Source organism: Lichenostomus cassidix, chromosome 3 (genome assembly GCF_008360975.1).
Source record: "Lichenostomus cassidix isolate B80296 chromosome 3, HeHo_3.0, whole genome shotgun sequence".
Classification (NCBI taxonomy): Eukaryota; Metazoa; Chordata; class Aves; order Passeriformes; family Meliphagidae; genus Lichenostomus; species Lichenostomus cassidix.
The window spans coordinates 50,723,379-50,743,288 of NC_139483.1; the positions used below are offsets into that span (position 1 = coordinate 50,723,379).

Genomic DNA, 19,910 nt, shown 5'->3' on the forward strand with positions numbered 1-19,910 from the left:
ATTTTCTGCCTTTTTTTCATATAGCTTTCATGTCTTGAATATATTTTCATGCATCATTTACCTCATAGAGAAAAAACATTTGAGAAAAATTGGTTGAAGCAGCTTTAGGTCCTAGGTTTTCTGCATGTATGTCTATGCTTGAACATCCCTTCCTTCAGAAACCAAAACCGGATCAGCTTCCCAGTAGCCTTCAGTGTTCCTGGGTTTAGTCACCAGTTCTTTGAAGTTCACACATCTGCTTCTGGACTTTGTGGGGAAGAATTCTGTTGAATTTCTGAAGATCCATAAAGCAAGCTTTTTTCCCTACTGTTTCCCAATTATTGCTGTCAAGATTCTTTGTTGGACTTTACTTGGATTTTTCCTGGATAGGATTCCTAGGAAATCCTACAAGACGCTAGGGTAACACTTGAGAATATAAAAAATTAGCAGGTTAGATGTTAGAAGTTCTAAATACCTGATGGAAGCAGTGGTAATTCCTTACTGCCCAGGTGAGCCACTGAAATATTATGGCTGAGTTCTTGTATGTAACTTGTTCACAGTGTGATTTCATGCAATTACTATTAATTAAATGTTCCTGTAAATTTTTTTCTGTGAGCAGTTGTCCAAATATTTTCTTGCTTCTTCATTTTGGATAGTCAGGAATAAATCTGTTGCAGTCTTAGACATTACCCTTAGTTTTTAAGTGCTTCTTGCTCTATTTACTTTCATGTTCATCTGAAAAGAAACTCACTCCACAGTTAAAATTTAAGACCTTACACAGAAGTTTATTTGCCCTAATGTTATCTTTTACATGAAGTGAACATATTAGTCTTAACAGTTAACTCACTAAGCTTTTTTCCTCTTTTCTGAATTTTCCAAAAGATCATAGCTTTCCTATTTCCAAGGCAGTATAATAATTCTTAAAATTGCTCTTTGAGAAGGTTTTTTTCCTCTCTTTGCATGAATTCATATTCTTATAATTCAGATCACTTTTTTTTTTCTTTCCTTTTGGATTAGTATTTTACAGAGCAGTTAAAAAAAAACCAAACAAAAAAACCAAAACAACATTCCCCAGCCTGTTCTGTGCATTTTGCTTTGCTTCCCCCTTATTTACCACACTGCTACCTCATCAAGGAACTTCAGCTGTCACTCTCCCCACCTAGTTTCCTTGCCTGTGAAAGAGAAAGAATCGTTAGAGAGAATGATTCAGAGAAGAAATAGAAGCTGGAAGTGGGAGGTAGGAAACTGGCTTTTTTTGTCGCATTAAAAATAGGTGTTTTCCAAAAAAATATTTTAAACAGTACTGCGTTCTGAAGAAGAGCAAAACAAAACAAAATTATTGAAGTGGATTGTTGCTCTTTCATTTCTGTGTTCAGTGAGCTGCAGAAATCCAAAGTACGCTCTGCTTATTAGGAGTTTATGTACCCAGTGATGAGAGACACAGTGCCAAGTCCAAAAGTGCATATTATTATCAGCACCTTTAATACTGTGACATCTCTGGATGACAGCAGTATATATCAAGCTAATACTTTGGTAGATTATTAACTACTTTAATAGACAGAATTTTATCACAGCTATATTTGATTTTATGTCTGTGTTCAATTTTTCCTCTGGTTGTGCTGTTTCCGTCTCTTAATGAGAGGGCAGCTGTTCAAAATAGACAGAAGTTCAGCATGGCATATGGATATAGCTCTTTTTTATCCCTCATTATTTTTGCACAAACCTTTGAGAGTGAAACCAATTTGTGGATTTTATTCAAGTGAACCAATTTTGTGGATAAACTATAAATGTGTTTGTTTGTTTCATTAATTCTTTGTCTTTTATGACTGCAGCTTTGTCAAAACTTTCTGTGACTGCTGCTGCTGCTTTTCTCAGTTAGGTCCTACTGATCCTAGTTTTTGTCAGATGACTACATAGGGCTTTCTCACAGTAGGGGAATTGGTCTTTAAAAAAGAGTTCAGCTCCTTTGCTTCTTCTTTCTTCTCTTATTTTGCAAGCAGTTTTGAGAATTCAGGCCCCAATTAATTTATGATTTTTTTCTCCACTTAACATGCAATAAGTTTATGCTTGTTCCAACTTCCACTGCTTGACTGTCATAATTTTGGCCAATTTCCAGTGTTCAATTGCTCCTACTATGGGAAACAATGTTAATGTTAGTACTATTAAATATCTCGTCCAAATTAAGAGCCACTGTGGTAGCCATCTGTACAAAAACTACTAAACATAAACAGAAATCCCTTGTCTTGGGAACGAAAGTAGAGAGGAAAACAGGAAATCAGAACTACCCATGCCTAGTCCTGCTTTTTTGAAGTCTGTGGGAGTTTTGCCGCCAGTGTCAGTGAGGCATATTCAGGCTCCTGCATGCTGTGTTCTTGGGTGTTGTTTTGCTTAATGGAAAGTTTAATGCACTTGGGTAAAACTTATGTTAGCTGGATTGTGTAATAGTTTTAGACAAGAGTTAGCAACACCAGAGAAGCATAATTTTGCTTTTCTAGTCCTAAGTATTAGGCTTTTTACATTCTTTGTAGTTTACTTCAAATTATTTGATGTGAAATAATTACGCTATTCTTGTTATGAATTAACATATCTGTGATGTCTATTGCTATTTCAAAAATTTTCTGGGTTTCTACTGGTGAGGTTTTAGGAAGGGCTTGGTCCTGGCCCACCTCTACTCCCCACAACTTCAACTTCAGTGTTACTGAAGGCAGTAAGGGACAGCCTTTCCCAGGGCTGAGAAATATTTTAAAATGCCACATAATGTGTACATTATGTGTAATATTTCTGTTTGGAAAATCAACCAAAAAAGCACCAAGTGAAAATCCTCAGGTTCCTCCACAGTGCCCTGCTGGCATCTTGTGTCCATGATCTGATGAAGGAAAGCCTTCATCACAGGTGGAAGAATTTGGGATTTCCTTTTGAATGACTGAAGAATGATCTCTTAGTCAGCTGCTGAAGCTTCCAGCCCTTTTCCAATTTCCAATGACTTCTTTTGACTTTCCACTGACTTTAACTAGATTTAGTGTAGGTCTGACATTGTTAGATGCCATTTTTAGAAAAGCAGTGTACTGGGGAATGGGGTTTTTCTTGTTGTTTCAGAACACAGTGCAATTGTAACCAAAAACTCATTTCAGCAAAGACCAGCTGTTCAATGTGAGGGATTCCAGTCCTTTCTGTTTTGGCTCTTTGCAATGTTTTCTAGTAATAAATAGCCTTCACACCAAATTAGCACATATTATAAATGCTTTCTGTTGAAAAGCCATAGTTGATTGTATTCTCACACAAGATGTGCAAGGAGGAGCAAGACCCAGAGACACAAGAACAGGCAAGAGGTGTGACCATGCTGCTTGCAAAATTGTTCTGCTACTAAGCCTTAAAAGGAAGGCTTAGGATGCTTTTATTTTTAGTAGTCCAAAAAGTAGCTGCAATCTTTAGTTTTGTGTCATGAAATCTCAGATTTTATCTTTTATAACATCACCTTCTTCAGAGAAAGTAAACTCTTCATCCTTGGCATTTCTTTGAATGTGTCTACTATGTCAAGTCATATTTTTTTCTCTCTGGTCTGAACATTTTAATGTGTTGCAGGCAGGATCACCTCAAGTAGAAGATTAATCACAATTCAGATTTTTTTTTGAATGCTTTTAGTTTCCCTCTACTTTCATACTTCTTTATGTCTTATTCTTTCTGTTTTCTAGCATTTTGCCTGCTCTTTGTATTGCATCTTCACTGAGTGACTTATGGAACAGTCAGCTCTTTTTTTGTCTGTCCAGTTAATGTGAAGTAGTTAATACTGTTCACAGGTGACTCTGTGGGCCTACCTGTGCTGTCAGTCTTCAGTTATAGCTACCCATCACTGCTGATCTTCAGAGACAACATAACAGTAAGATTAGTAAAGAATTTAATGTGGACATTTTAAAACTATTTAAAATATGCCAGGGTAGTTAGCAATGAAATTCCCATTTACTTTTAGTGGAAATTTAGATTCCCTGTGTATTTAAATTCTTTTAAAATGGTTGCTTGTATTCTTTAAATCAAATGATATTAACTATGAAAGAAATTAATAGTGATTTGTGAAACAGTTTGACAACAACAGTAATTCAGTATTAGTGCAGCCTGTCTGGTAGAACAGAGAGGAGAAATGTGCGTTGCTAATTATCAGCCCCATCTCTTCAGGTGCTGGCCAGCCTGTGCCACAGGGTTTGCGTGGTTTGTTAATCCTTCCTTGGGGCTGCTCGCAGGGCGCAGCGGCGAGACCGCAGCCCGTGTGTAGGCACAGTGTCCTGGAATAGCTCTGAGTCACGCTGCCGGAGAAGAAAGCTGGCTTTGTGGTCTGTGCCACAGCAGCGCAGGCTCCACCACCGCCTCCTGTGCCTCTGATGAGGATGCAGCTTCCTAAATGCCTCTCCCTGAGCCAGCTTAGCCCAACAGACCAGGACAAAGTGGGATAGACACCAGTCTTCCCATGCTTTTCTGCTTGCTCCAGCTGTCACCATCTCAGTCAAAGAAAAGAGAAACATACTGATCCCTGTTGTGTTTACCTATACCGCAGTCCATTTCTTTTTTTATCAATGGCAGTAATGCTGGCAGTACAGGTTACTGTAGGTGATGTGTAATTTGTGATTGATTACTGCTGTGAGAATCTATCTGCCTTTATATGGCACACAATAAAAGATTTAAAGTTGGGTGTAGCAAATCCGGTGACACCAGCAGAGCATGGCAGCGTTGCCATTTATTTCAGTGCAGGCCTACTTTTTCCCAAACTGAGAATTTGCTCTTCACCATTATAATGTTTTCTTTCTGGGATCTGAGTGTGACAAAAGTGGAAGGAAGCACTCAACTTCATATTGCGTCAGCTGTCAAGTTAAAAGGTATTTATTTACTCTGGGAAGCTAGCATGAGTCATTGTGAAAAGTTTGTAGAAATTGTTTTCATTGTAATATGGAGTAGGCTCTTATTATACAGTATACATGACTTGTGCTCTGAGAGTTTCTCAGAAAACAACAGATTGGTTTAAGGGGTTATTTTTGTCAGTGCTTCATAATCAATACTTTTCTCTATAATTTTTCAAGATAACTGCAACCAGTTCTACCTCATCTATCATTATCCCTTCTATTTTGTTGGCGTTATCCTTCCTCACAGTTACGGATACTAAATATCATTTTGGTTAGTTGGGAATCCTGAAACAGGCAGCTAAGTTGTAGTGGTGACTGTTCAGAATGTCTGTTCTGCAGCCAGAGTGCTGAGGTAGGGAGTGGCATTGGGATATTAAGCTTTCCTCTTCTGAAGTAAAGGGAATAGATGAGTGAAGCCAGAATCTTTTAGGAAAGATGGTTAAGTGCCAGAAGGCTCTGGGGCTGAAGTCCTGGAGGGCTGAAGGACTTGGCAATCCCGTAGGCAATTTCCATGCTTCTGCTAAAAATAAGTGCCATAATAAACTTGTGCTTGTAATGTATCTGAGGTATATAGCAAAAGCTGGCTAATGCATATCCACCCTACCGAGCCTATTTGCCATATACATGTTGAACACTCCACAGGGATCAAAGGAATGTTAGGAGGAGCTCAGTATCTCTGGGAGCAGGGAAGGAGCAACCTGGCCAGGGATAGCTGGAATTACTCTGCTAAAATACATCCACTGGGAAAAAAGAAAGCCAAGCTTGCAGGTGGTCACATTTTTATCTTTTTTCTCCAGCAACATGTTACCAGTAAGAGAGTGAATATGTCAAGAAAATTAGGAATGTCTGGAAAATGCAGTTCTGAGCTGTCATCATGGGGATGTCTTTCTGAAAGATTTTTTTAAATTGAAGTCCTGGTCTGTCTAGGAAGGAGTACCTGAAACCCTACTAGCCCTCTTTAGTATCCCTACAGATTTTTTCTGCTACTCTTCTTCCTACAGACCACACGTCCCTTTAGCTCACCATTGCTTTCTTGCACAGAGGGCCACAGGTGAAAGCACCTCTGATGGGTGTGTGCCCTACTCACTGAATCTGTGCTGGCAGTGCCGCCGCTCCCCAGGCTGCCAGGAACAGCTCACACTTGACAAAGGTCTGTCTTTATTCAGGCTGATGGGTATCCAAGGGCAAGGCTAAGAAGAAGACAGCCCAAAGTAGGGTTGCTTTTTCCTTTTTTCCACATTTTGGCTACCATGGTAATCCAATGTTCCATGCTTTAGTGGCTTACTTCCTTCTAGCCAGAGCCAAGCAATGCTCTTTCTTGGGTACCGACATATTCTCATCTCCAATATGCGTTTCTTTTTTCCCAGGAGAAAATTTCTGGGCTTTCCACTCTGGGCTTGTTTCCTGTGTCCTGCTAGAACTGGTTTGCTGTTCATGATTTCCCTTCCAGAAAAGCTATGTTTTTGGACAAGGGTGGGGACTGTTTTATTTTGTTCACAGGAGAGAGGCTTAGGCACTTTGAACTACTTCTTATGCTCAAGAAAGTAGCAGTGGGTTACAGTACAGCACAGCTATTAGTGCTCAAACGTCAATTACTCATCTGAGCAACTCGACTTTCCTAATTATGACTAAAAGCTTCAGAAATATGTCAGGGTGTTTTTCACTCCATAAAAAACTTAAGAGATTAAATGTTAGGCATCTGTTCTTTGTTAATCTTCTAGTCTTTCTCTGTGGTCAGTGTAGAGGTGGATCCTCTGGAGGATTTGTCCCACCCTGACAAGTTTTGTGAGGTGGGATGAATCAGCTCTTAAGTTCCTAAGCCATCAGCAACCAGATTTTTAAAATTAATTAGGGCCCATTTAGAGCTCACAACACAATGGTTTCCTCTTCTGAACTTTTTTGAAAACATTTCTTAGCTCTTTTGATGAGATGCTTCTTTAATGGTAACTAGAATATTAAATTTCCCAAACATTTTTCTTGTCAAGGCCCTACATATACAAAAACAGTAATTTACAGATAATGAGCGTCCCTGTTTTGGTGATGTTGTTCCATACTCAGAAAACCAGAGTTTGTCAGATATTTTTATTTACTCATATTTGGCCTCTGCACTTCTGACCGAAACACTTGGATAATTTTCCTTGCAGTTTTAATGCTTTGGCTCTTCTGGTTTATAATTCTACCAACAACATCAATTTAGAAGAGGAAGACATCCGACAGAAGCTCATAAGTAATAATCGAACCATGGAAGAAGGATATCAGCTTCAGACTGTGGATGTTGATCCAGTGGGTAAGTAGTGTTCAGCTTTGTTACGCAAACAATTTTGTTTTGCTTGTTCATATATAAGCATATTCTGTGTTAAAATAATCACATATTTCCAAACAGTATGAATGTTTCAGATTTTAAATTGTCCCTATAAGCCTCATTGTTTCACTAATCTCAGAGAGCCATGCTCAAAATACCACTTTTAACACAAAGCTGTCCAGATTGCTTTAGTCAATGTCTTGATGTCTGGTTCAAAGAGGCTGGGACAGTTCCTGACAAATCCTCTGGTGGTTTGAGGATAAAGAAGTATGTTTTACAGCCAGAGCTAAAATGAGATGTTTTGGACCTCCAAAGCCCCTCATCCCCACTTCTCAATGTTGTTTGTGTTCCTGACAGCTGCTGCCCTTAATCATTCTTCTTTTAGCTCTCATCTTTTCCCGTTTAACTTCTACCAAAGATTGCCCTTCCTTTAGGAGGGAGAAGGTGGAGGCTGCTGGAGTGCAGATGGATGCAGCATGCACATTCAACTCTTTCCCGTGAGCAGCAGCAGTATATGTGATCCCTTGTTGTGCACCCCTCTATTGCCACTCTATAGCAAACAACCAGACCTTTCATTTGAAGACAATTTGTTCTGTAGACTGGCTGATGAGCTGAGGACAAGAAAGGGAAGATGATTAGGTGAAGAAATTTACTATTAACACTGATATACCCATTTTTACAGAAAAATGTTTAGCTGAAGAAAACCCTCCAAACTATTTTTGGCCAGATACCAGGCCTACTGTGACCAACTTCACATTTTGCCACGGGAGCTCAGTTCAGACTGCATCAAGAACCTGGTAGGTGTTCAAATATGTGAGAAGCTGGGTTGCTTCAGATGCAGATTTCTTGTTATATAGTTATATATAAGTTGCCATTGGTTGGTATTGTATTTCAGGAAGATTATTTCTGTACTGTGAGCAGTTATGAGGGTGCAGTAAGAGTATGTACTTCTTTGGTAGGAAAAAAAGACTTGTCCACCACCTCATCACAGGATGAAGCTGTTTTTTCAAGTGATGGAATCACAGAATGGTTTGGGTTGTAAAGGACCCAAAAGATCATCTAGTTCCAAACCCCCCTCCCACATGCAGGACCTCACACTTGGCCATGACCTTTATGTTACTGAGCCCAAAGTACTGGATTTGCTGCCACTCCGCCACGACTATCTGACTTGTGTAAGAAACAATAAAATTCTGTGGAGATGAGATGTGTATTTGGTTTAATCCAAAACACCTCATCTCATCAGGGGAAAGTAAAAGAAATTGTGAAGCAAATATTTTGCCAGTTAGTTAGTCATAATTGAAGGTGAGGATAATCTTATGCTTAAAGATTTGAGCTTATGTTTTTCAGGTTTAGAATGAATTTTCCCTAACGGAGGCTTTTCTTGTAAACATCTACAAAAGACTTTGACTCTGCAGTTCTATTTCCCATTTGTAAAATGGGAATATTATTATTTCTGTTTATATATTACCAAAACATGATGGCTTTGATCCCCTTTGAGTGCCTTAAACATGGTTATGATGATGCAATAGTAATTAATTCCTTCAGTATTTAGGATAATTACCATTAAATGCAATATATTAGTCTTATCCACCCACATTGCATCTGGAACATGTTCTGAGAAGACCAGATCTTCTACTTTTGAAAACAGAATGGCAACATGGATATGAATCAGCTTTGAGGTTCTGTGCCAGACAGGAAAGGAACCCGCATTATATTTAAATAACTCACTTCCTCAGCCTCCTAATCCTGTACAAAAACTGATTCTGACTGACCAACTTTTGTTGTACTGTGAGTAGTACAGAAATCAAGTTGTTTTAATGTCAGAGCCTCAGAATCATTGGAAATTAAAGTTTCTGGCCTTTGCTGTCCCAGTATTGCTTCTCTTTATTGTTCATTTGTGGTCTACACTATACCATTGCCTGTGTAGAGCACTTCCCATTAAAAAAAAAAAATTACTGTGTTCTGCCCTGTGCTTTGCCTTCCCTGCCTCTGGCACCACTAGCTTTTGTCAATATGGGGCACCTGTGGGATGTGTTTTGAGAGAAGAGGAAGCTCTTCTAACAGTCTCTTCTAGTCATCTGCATCCCACAGTGTGTGATTACCTGTGCTGTTATAATTAATATGATCAGTTGAGCAATAATGTTATTTTATCATGGGCTGAGTAAGGTGATACATTTTCCCATTCACCATCCTGCCTTTTTCCATGCTATGACAATATGATTGTCTTTAGAGAAAACTGATGAAAAAGTGTGTTTAATTTTGGAGCCACTGTTACAGGGTGACAAATATGATTAAGGGGTTGGAGCATCTCATGAGGAAAGGCTCAGGGAGTTGGACCTGTTCAACCTCGGGAGGAGACACCTGGGAGGGAAGCTCATCAATGTCTTTGAGTATCTTAAGGGAGGGTGTCAAGGGGTTGGATCCTGGCTCTGCTCATAGCTGCTGACCAATAGGACAAGAGGCAACAGACAGAAACTGGTGCACAAGAAGTTCCACCTGAACATGAGGAAGAATTTCTTTACTGTGTGGGTGACTGCACTGGAACAGATTGCCCAGAGAGGCTGTAGAGTTTTCCCCACTGGAGATATTCAAGAACTGTCTGGGCTCAGTCCTGTGCCATGTGCTCTAGGATGACCCTGCTTGAGCAGCGAGGTTGGACCAGATGACCCACTGTGGTCCCTTCTAACCTGACCCTTTCTGTGATTCTGTATTTTGCTCCAGTAGGGCTTTAAAAATTAAAAAAATAAAAGGAATCTTTGTATCTGCCCCCCCACTTTGGAGCTTAATCAGATAGTGACCTACCCTAGTTTTTATTAATGGCATAAGTTTATACCTTCACAGAGCTCCTGTGCGTGTTCTTCTGAGAGGTCTTATGGCTTGCAATTGACTTGATCAAAGCCATTTATATCAAGAAGAAATTATAGAAACAGCATTTGACTAGCCATAATAGAGACCCAATAGTTTGTGTCAATATTTGAGTCTTTCCTGAAATGTAAGGCCATATTTTCCACTGAAGAGCTGGGGTTTCTCTCAACACTGTCATTTAATCAATCATATACTCTCACTGTCAATATACATACTGTGTTTTGCTAGAGGCTATGTTTCTGGAATATTAGGAATTAAGATGAGTGCATCACTGTGATGCCTACATAAGAATTATGAAATATTTATGTAATTTTTTTACTATATTTCATGTGAATTTTGTCATTTTTCCTCTTTAGCTATTTGGGCCTGCAGAATTATACGTCATACTGGGGTCAGCCTGATCTTAGAAATTGCACAGGTGGGTATATTGATGTTGGCCTTTGGAAGGATATCTTTTCTCTTCATGCTAAGTTGTTAAAAAATCTGTCTAAAAAGTTGGTGCAAAGTAAATAATTAAACTCTGGGGAAGTGCACCCAAGTTCAATCCAGCTCACCCATTAAAAGCTCTGGATAGCAATTACTGAATTAAATCAAGCTCTTCAGGCAAGTGAAAAGAATTATACACTCATTTGTATTTCAGAGCACCTGCAGTAAGCTCTTGTTCTGAATTGCTTTTTTGGAGAAGCCTCTTTTATTTTCTTTGTTGATAGAGGTGTCCTAGAGAGCCTGGCTACCTAACTCAGTCGACTGAGTACTTGCAGTCAGATTATATGAAAACATCATGTCATGTAAAATGAACATCCTACAGTGTTAGACTGTAGACAGTAAACTGTATTATAAAAAAACCCACAGCCAGCTGCAGACTAAAGAAGGCTTTCAAAATCTTATTTGGAAATTCCAATAAATCTGAAATATTTTGATGTTATAAAAGGCTAGTGTTTATATTAGTTTTCTGTCCAGGTGACATTGAAATTACAGTTTAACATGTTTTGCTGCTGGACACACTATCAAAATTTCCTTACCAGGAAGATTCTTCTAATGAAATGTGCTTGTGTGTTGTGCTTGCCAGCCCTCTGATGAGTTGGAGTACCATCCTCTGAAAAAACTGAAACATTTGCCAGGGGGTCAGACTTTCTTCAGAGTGCTTAAAAGAGTAAATACTTTTTCAGTGGAAGAGACTTTGGACGCATTTGTTTCACTTCAAGAGTGAAACTTTTTCCCAGTGAAGAAAGGATAGAATTAGGAGAGGAAAAGATAATATTCATTTTATTCCTCTTTTTCATTCAATCATCCCTTTCAATAATAGTTCTGACTTACAAACTCAAAACAAAGAAAAGAAAGACACAGCCGATGAGAACAGTATATTATCAGCAGGTTCTATATACCTTTAAAAAAAGTTATAAATTTGACGAAATGATAAAATCCTATGTTCATTACAAGTGCCATTGAACATACTCTAGCTTTTAACAGCGATGATAAAAATTTGTATTTCTGGATTACTTCAGGACTGCAATGTATTACTTTATCTTTTTGCTTGATTGTATGCTCACAGAAAATGCAGCAGATATTGCCAATCAGCTTCTGAATCTCACTGGTGAGGGGCAGCAGCTGACTTCAGACAAAGTAAATGATGTTGTGCAGAAGCTCAAAAAAATTGTGAACGATGAAGAAATTGATGAATCTCTGGGTTCTACCGTGGTGACAATTTTTTCTAATATTCTAACCAGTTCAGACAGTGTATTGGCAGCCTCATCTTCAGAGTAAGTATTTCTGCATTTGAGAAAAGCTTTTGAGAGCAACCTGCAAGGCTGTAAGGATTCATCCTTCCATCTATAGACAAACCAGAAAATCAAACTTTTCTGATGTCCATCAAAAAGAATTTTCAGAATTAGACACACAGATATTTCTTCTTTTAGTGTGCATGACAAAGTATCTGGATGGAAGTCTTCTTATACATGACACAGCATAGATCTAAGTATTGCTGGAAAATCATTTCAGGACCAGTGATACGTAGTCAGACTGTTTTTGTCAATCAAAAAGTTTTGTTTGAAGAGAGATGAATAAATTTACAGTCTAACAGTCCGCTTATGAATACCCAGATGGGTAATAGAAACAGTCAATAACAAGAGGATCTTATTGTGATGTGGGGAGCATACAGAGCATAGGTGGGGGTTTTTTCAGTATTCAATTTTCAGAATAATTTTTATTTCTGTTTTTAGAGCTTTAAAAACTATTGATGCCTTGGCTTTAAAGATCCATTTTTCTGGACCATCCATGAGCATTTCAACACGAAATCTTGCACTTGGAGTGTCTTCTATAAATTCAACCTCATTCAAAGGTGGTTCTTTCAGTGTCAGTCCACAGAATAATGCGTCTGATTTCCAGGTACAGAACAAGCAGTTGTATTTGAACATTAAATGTGCCTGTTGTTCCAAGTGTGTTTACTGTGGTTCCTATAAATCCACTTAAAACTCCCAATTCTCCCCCCTGCTTTCTGTTTCCTTTTCCCTACAATCATCCAAACAGATAACAGATTAATGTAGTATTTCCTTGAGTGACAGGAAACACAGATAAACTCACATTCCATGCAGATAAAAAGTAATTTGCTTATAAATCCAGAACACACTTGACCCTTTTTTAGTTTTGTGGGGTTTTTTATGAGTGAAAAAGGAAATTAACCTTTAACAACCTGCTGTACTTACCATTGTAGAATATCTAAAAACTCCATTGATGTCTTTCAGCTTTAGAATAAGATACCTAGATAGAGGTATCTACATATATGTTTGCGCAGATACAATATTTCTTCAGCTTTCCAGCACAGTTTAAACATTTACTGCTAAAAGAGACCTAAGTCTTATCCAGTTGTCCACATGTAGGTTGATTGGCCTGTACCATTTAGGATATCTGAGGCAGTTTGAGTCATTTATGTGGAGCTTGACCAGCCTAGACATTAAAAATAAAATGAGCAGAGATGACACAAAATTTAGGAAGGTCTCCACTGCTACAGTATCTAGACAGGATACTATAGTTAAGATATTTATCATCACCTCAAAAATATTCATTCTTCCTTTTTTCCCACAAATACAAAAACCCAGACATTTAAAAGTTTGAAATATTTTATGAGATGCACATGAGCACCTGTAGGATTTTCCTAGGGTTCTCTTGAAATCAGTAGTGACGAGGTGCCAAGAAGTTTTAAATTTCACTTCATGCCTGACTACATCTTTTGGCACCTAAATGCTTTTTAAAATGCAGCGCAATGTATTTTTTTTTTCAATTAAATAGGAAGTCTATGGCAGAGACGATGTAATCTGAGTTTCCTGGGTGTTTAACCATTCATGTACAGTGAGCCTTACTTGAAGAAACACAAAGAAAATATTACACAGAAAAAGAAAAAAAAAATCTGCTATTATTTGGGCCAGAGGAACTAAAACTGAATTCAACAAAACATGGCATTATAAAAAGAGTTAAATACTAATCAGTAGAGTATAAGTACTGTATGGAAACAAATTAATTCCTGCTGCAAATTGGCAACACAACAATCCTACTAAATGTCTGATCATTTTATAAGATACTATATACTGTAAAAATCAAACCAATAATGAAGACAAATAACAGTCTATTTTCTAGAAAAAGTAGTAGTAGGGACTTTTGCATGTATATAGACTTTGGATCAAAACTCAAATGCTTGTTTAAATAGATGAAAATAGATTTAATGTACTTGAGCTTTCACATACTTATATTCCTAGATAATTTAACTAAAATTTCTTCAATTTTATCAGAAATTTTTGCCCTCATTATAATGAAGCTCAATACTGTTTTTGAAGATGAATAGTTCTTTGTTATCAAAGGAATGTTTCTTCTGCAGTTTTCATCCTTTATTTATGGAAAGAGGAAAGGAAAATTTCTAAAGCCAGGTTTTGGATGATCGCACGTATAACAAGAATTACCATCTGTGGCTTGAGGACATCCAGGAATTTTCTCGTCCTGGAATCATTTATTACAGCACTGTCTAAATAATCATAAAATCCAAACTCCGTCAAATTACTTATAATGTTCCTATTGGAACAGGAGTTTTTTCTCAGACTTCCACATTTCCAACAGCTGATTGAGAATTCTTAGCATCCTTCCTACCAGAAAAGTTGCAGCTGCTGTGGTCACTGTCTATATTTTCCATGCCTCTCAGAGAGATACTTGTTATCCTTGTTGAAGGGAGATTCCCTTGTGAAAGCAGAGGTTTTTCACCAGTGATGTGATGATCTATCCTAGGCTCATAGGGGAACATTAAACTCTTCAAGCTGTATGTCAGAATGTTTCCAGTTTTGGTTTTATTTTTTGTATATTTTTCTTAAAGCGGATACCAAGCAAATCTATCCATGGCAATCTGGAAAGATTCTATTTCAGTCCCCTGTGTCTTTATATTTCTTGCCAAACCTTTGACTAAGTTAGGTTTCGGTGATTCATATTATTAAATTGTTCCTGTAATATATCCATGCTTCTTTGGAGAAGCCTCTTCCACTCTATTTGCGGACAATGCCTAATGGGACATCTTTATCATATACACACTTTCTGTTTACTGTGGCAAAATTATCTTCTGAAAACTTGTTTTTGAACTACATTTATCCCTGTCAGGAGATATCTACAAGGTACTTCTTACTGATTTCCAGGGGTGAATAATCTGTCAGTAGCCTATGACTTTTAAATTTCTATTAGCTAATGGTGCTTTTAGAATTCTACATCTGCCCATGACAGTAAATACATGACCAGGATGCCTCTGGGGAAGTCAGTAGTGGGAGTTCCCATATCCCACAGTAAAATTGTTAAATGCCTTTGCTATAGAGCCACTGTGAGCTGGCTTGCTCTCCTGCCTTCAATGGATATGGTGGCACATCTTGAGCAGGCCATGGTAGGAAAGTGGGCAGTCACAGAATTGCTAATAACATCCAGGGCTCCATCATCTTTTATTTCCTACTCACTTGTTACGTCCGTGGGCCACAGAGGGCTTTTATACGTCTGATACATTGCCAGTATAGATTAAATCTGTGCGATGTCAGGAAGTGTCTTTTTTTGTGCTACACGGCACAATAAGTATAGAGAAGTTATGCTAATAATTTTTAAATCTCCTTTCTGTAATAGAGAAACTATGAAACCTCATAAGAGAATTATTTCAGATGTGCAGATCAAGCCAACTAATGCAATGTAAGAAAGAAAGATTCAGAGCATATTTTTAGTTCTTGACATTGTTTGCTGTGAGGAAAACTATTTTGAATGTTATTGGAAATTATTATTACTGCCATTATTGCCATCTCATTATTTCCAAGTCATCACTGTATCAGGGGAGGAGTTTGTTTCTTTGTTGGTTTAATCTAATATCTTTTTGTAGCAGAAGGCTGATCTCGTGCTGGAAAGCTGTCAAACCTCCCCAGCCTTTGCAAAATTTATTTATTACATCACCTCTTACACAGACACAACTCATATTACTATTGATTGGTTCTAATCCCATATTTATGTACTTCTGTGTAAGAATGTGAACCGAGCTGGGGACAACAGATGGTTTGGGTTTTGTTTGAACATGTTCTTCTGTTCTTTTTATTTAACAGATAGATTTTGACAAGGATCAGACAAGTGCCTTCGCTTCTGTTGTTCTGCCACCGAGTTTACTAAAGAATTTAAGTCAAGATGAGTTTGAAGTTATATCCAGGGCTCAGTTTACTTTCTTCAATAAAAATGGTCTTTTCCAGGTAAACATTAGTGTGCTTGAAGTCTTTTTGGATAGGGTGAATCAAAGCCAGATGCTAAAAGTTTCCTGTAGTGTAATCAATTCACAGCATTTCATGAGTTACAGGAATTAACAGATGACAGCAAATGTAGACACTAAGGACAGCCCTATGTTCAGAGTAGCAAAACAGTTGAAGTGCCCAAGTTGCATTAAAGTCAGGGATTTAACTGCAAATTCCTGTCATATGTGAAATAAACCTTTTCGCAGGGTAATCTGTGGAAATCGGTAACCCAACTCCTTAAAATCAGAGTAAAGCAGCAAGGCCTCTTAAAGGGCATAACTTCTGTTAAAATGCATTAATATAAGTCCTTGATGTTCAGTGGGGCCAGGTTCTTTTCTATCAGGAGGGAGTTTGCCATACAACACTGCCAAGTACTCTCTTTTGCTTATAAGAGTTGGGTACCAGTTATATCTAGCTGACTACTATATATCCAGTTGGAAACCCTGGGCTGATGCTTAGCAGCCAGAAAACTTTTGTTTATATATATACACTATTCTTTTCATATCTGTGTTCTCATAAATACGCCAAATTTTGATAGGAGTAAGGATAACAATACTTATACCCGAAACCTGAATGTGTTCTGGTAGATTTGATGTTTTATGTTTTGGGTCTTATCAAATAGTAACTGTAAATAGTGCCTGTATGTTAGATACCAAAAATATTAGGAAGAGTTTGCAGCTTGGAAAAGAAAACCAAAACCACACTTATTTGGAGAGAAAAAAAAAGAGTTAATTAAGAAGGAAACATTGTTTCATGGTGAACCATAGAATGTGTCTCAGAAGACTTGAGTTTGTTTTCACATCAGTATTTCAAATGACCTTTGGCCCTTGTGCATCCGCAGAATTCCGTAGTATTGTATTGTCCCTATATTATCGTTTCTATTGGCAGTGTATCCAGATTCTTCAGATAATCGAGGCAAGAAAATACCCATGACCCACAGTTGCCTTCTGAAATACACCCCAAAGTATCTTTATTTCAAATTGTATTCATTTTAAGCCTGCTTTTGAGAAAAACAGCATGGATATCTTTAATAAAAAAAACCCAGAAGAATACAGATGGAGACTGGTCATAATGGCGTTAAATCATATGAAGTCAGAATGTGTCCCTTAATGGTGCTAGAGTGTGTTTCTAAGTGGTACTTAATAAGCCATTGAAAAACAAAAACCATAAAAATTGCCCCTGAATTTGCAACTAAAATACCTTTCATTTTTTGTGTGTTTTTCAAACTCTTCATGGGTGATGGGTTTAACACAACGAATTAAAAACATGCAATCCTCACATTTTTAGTTAGTCTAAAAATAAAAGAAGATAAAGGGGATTAAAATAAGGCCTACTAATAAACTCATCCACATGCCATCTCAAACCAAATAACTTTATCCATTAGTGTAAGAGTATCTCATTTTTATTTAATTTCATATTTATTCCACCTGCAATTACAAAAATCTGAATGCTATGAGCTGTATTCCTTAAAAGTATTCAGCATAACAGTGAAACATCCTACTTTGCTGCACTGGAGGTGAGGTGTTTTACTGCAACTAAGAGAACTGTAGTAAGTTTTATCTTATAATTGATTATAGATTGTTACATTACTTAGAGGACTATATAAAAGTTATTCAGGGTAGGATTCACTTCACCAAAGGCAGTTGTGTTCAGTGTACACATCTATGCCTGAACTGTTGAACTTTAGCTGAACACAGCCTATGGCTAAATAAGTGGTTATCTGTATTTTACTTTAATGCATAAAACATTTTTCTATCACTTTGTAAGGATAATAATATAGTAAGTTGCCTTCCCTAAAGAGACCAACTGTGTCTAGTTTTTCTTATGTGCTACAGACAGAATCCACTGAAACCTGTAGAAATATGTCCAAGGACTACCATAGACTTTGTCAGATGTTGAAATTTAGGTGGTAGAAAAGAGATTTTTTTCTTGGTTGAATACTCAAGAACTGCCTAGAAATTTGCATTTTCTACCCTCTTCAGTTTTCAAGGCTTTAAGAAATTTGGCCACAAAACTCCAGTATAATCTCAAATACTGTGTCTGAAAATTCTTGGGTGTGGTTTTGAAAAACAAAATATTCTTGTCAAGATAATGTGCACTTAATAACTGAAGCCATTGTGTCTCTCGTGAGCAGTGGGGTCTCACAAGCCCATTGCTGAGCTGAAACCTGACATCTTGTTAGGTTAACAAAACTCCTAGATGAAAGGAATCAAGGGCTCAGGAGTTTGGCAGACCAGATTTTGTGAGGGGAAGTGAGTGGCAATAGGCTTCATTTGACCTAAGATCTGCCACAGGCAGTGACCAAGCCTCCCTACAGGCATGTATATATTCTGGTTTCAATAGAAGCTCATAGAAAGAAAATAGCATTTCCAATGCACTTCTACTTTAATAAATAATTAGTTTCCAAGGAAAACTTCTCTTCTGGAAAATTATCAGCTGCAGGTTAAAAATCCTATTGCTCAGTAATAATGTCAGAATTCTATTTAAATCCCTATCAAATTGGACCTTGCAGAAAATGCTATCTCCTTCAACATGTAACATTGCTTTGAGTTTGTTTACTGCCTCATAGTCATTCATTTTAAGATGGAGGATGATTTAACAACTATGTGCAGAAAACAGGTAATTTTCTGAAAACTTTGCATTTACTAAATGACAGTGTCAAGAATAAGATAAGAGACCTCGTTCATTCTTGTTTAGGGAAATGAGCTAATCATATCATGGGTTGTTATCTGCTACATTGTTTGAGTTATAATTTTGTTTGCCTTCTAACCTCTCTCTATGTATGTTTATGACTACAAGGAAAATAGGGAAGCTTTCATGAGGCTAACCCTTAATTTGATTTTACAAACATAATATTCTTATATTGTGTGGTCGAAAGTACAGAAATGCTGACAACTTACTTACAATGGCACACTGCAGAAATGAAACTGTGTACTCCAGTTTTTTATGTTATATGCTGTGTAAGTATTTATTATATTTTTATTAATCTTTTGAAGGATGCAGAAAATCCTGCCAATTTGACCAGTTTTGTGGTGGCATGCAGTATTGGAAACTTAAGCATTCAGGATCTTCAGGATTATGTGAAGGTTACAATCAAGCATACTAAAATTCAGGTAAAACAAGAATGATTGTTCAGAGACACAGGAATGCAGATTGTGTATGGTAAAGGCTAAGCATACAGCTTGATTTATTGGGATGGATTTTGAGTAAGAACATAAACTCAAATGGAAATTCAGAAGTCTAGAACAAAAGCAGGTAAGCAAAAAGTAAATACAAATAATCTCTCCTAACCTCACGCATTCGTACTCCATTCATTTCTCTGAAAGACCATTTATTCTTCCCCTCAGAGGCAATTTCTGGGCCAATAACTGTAGGTGAAACATTTGTTCATGACCATGTTCATGACCAGGGACATGATTTATTACACTGGAACTTCAGAATTACTTAAATTCTTTGAGCAAACATTAATCGCTTTGCTAATAGTTCCTGGAATTATTTTGTTGTAATGGGGTTTTCAGCAGAGAAATGGACAGAAACACATCATTAAAAGATGATTGCAATGAATTTAGGGAAATGCAGACCAAATGCAACCTTTTGACACATACTGTTTCAGTTAGAAAATGTGTGAGCTTGATTCTCTTCTCAGTATCTAATCGAAAAGAGGTAATAGCACTAGAGACGTTGAAGTAAATGTTAAAATGCATTACCTAAGTAAATTGTTTATGCAATGAGAGCCTGGTTTGTAATTTTCACGGTTAGATTAGCTTTATCTTGCATTGCATTACAATTAATATTTTAAGGTGAGGCAAAACAACCTCCACTTGGGTTCAGCAGGCATTTGCACATTTTTAAAGCCATACATAGAGGATTCATGGAGAAGCCCTAAAGAAGTGAGCAGTAAAAAATATTTAGATTCTATAAAGACATCATATTCATGGATAAGTTTGGTGATACAATAAAACTTCATTGTTCTGAGGATGTGCAAAAGGAACAGTGGAACAGTACATAGAAACAGTGCTCTAGATTTTGCAATTTAGACAAACCTGTCTTTCTAGGAGAAAAAATTCTAATTTGACATTAGACAATTTTTCAACA

The 19,910-nt window shown here is 37.4% G+C and overlaps 1 protein-coding gene across 4 annotated transcripts in view; it reads left to right on the forward strand.

Moving 5' to 3' along the window:
- ADGRG6 (adhesion G protein-coupled receptor G6) overlaps positions 1–19,910 on the forward strand; it is a 109,918-nt gene that overhangs the window by 67,224 nt on the left and 22,784 nt on the right. For all 4 annotated transcript variants that reach the window (XM_085055716.1, XM_085055717.1, XM_085055718.1 and 1 more), the window contains 7 exons: positions 7,013–7,155; positions 7,853–7,967; positions 10,392–10,453; positions 11,588–11,795; positions 12,255–12,420; positions 15,636–15,776; positions 18,812–18,928. In XM_085055716.1, coding sequence (XP_084911842.1) covers positions 7,013–7,155; positions 7,853–7,967; positions 10,392–10,453; positions 11,588–11,795; positions 12,255–12,420; positions 15,636–15,776; positions 18,812–18,928 — 952 coding nt within the window. The remainder of the gene's footprint in view (positions 1–7,012; positions 7,156–7,852; positions 7,968–10,391; positions 10,454–11,587; positions 11,796–12,254; positions 12,421–15,635; positions 15,777–18,811; positions 18,929–19,910) is intronic.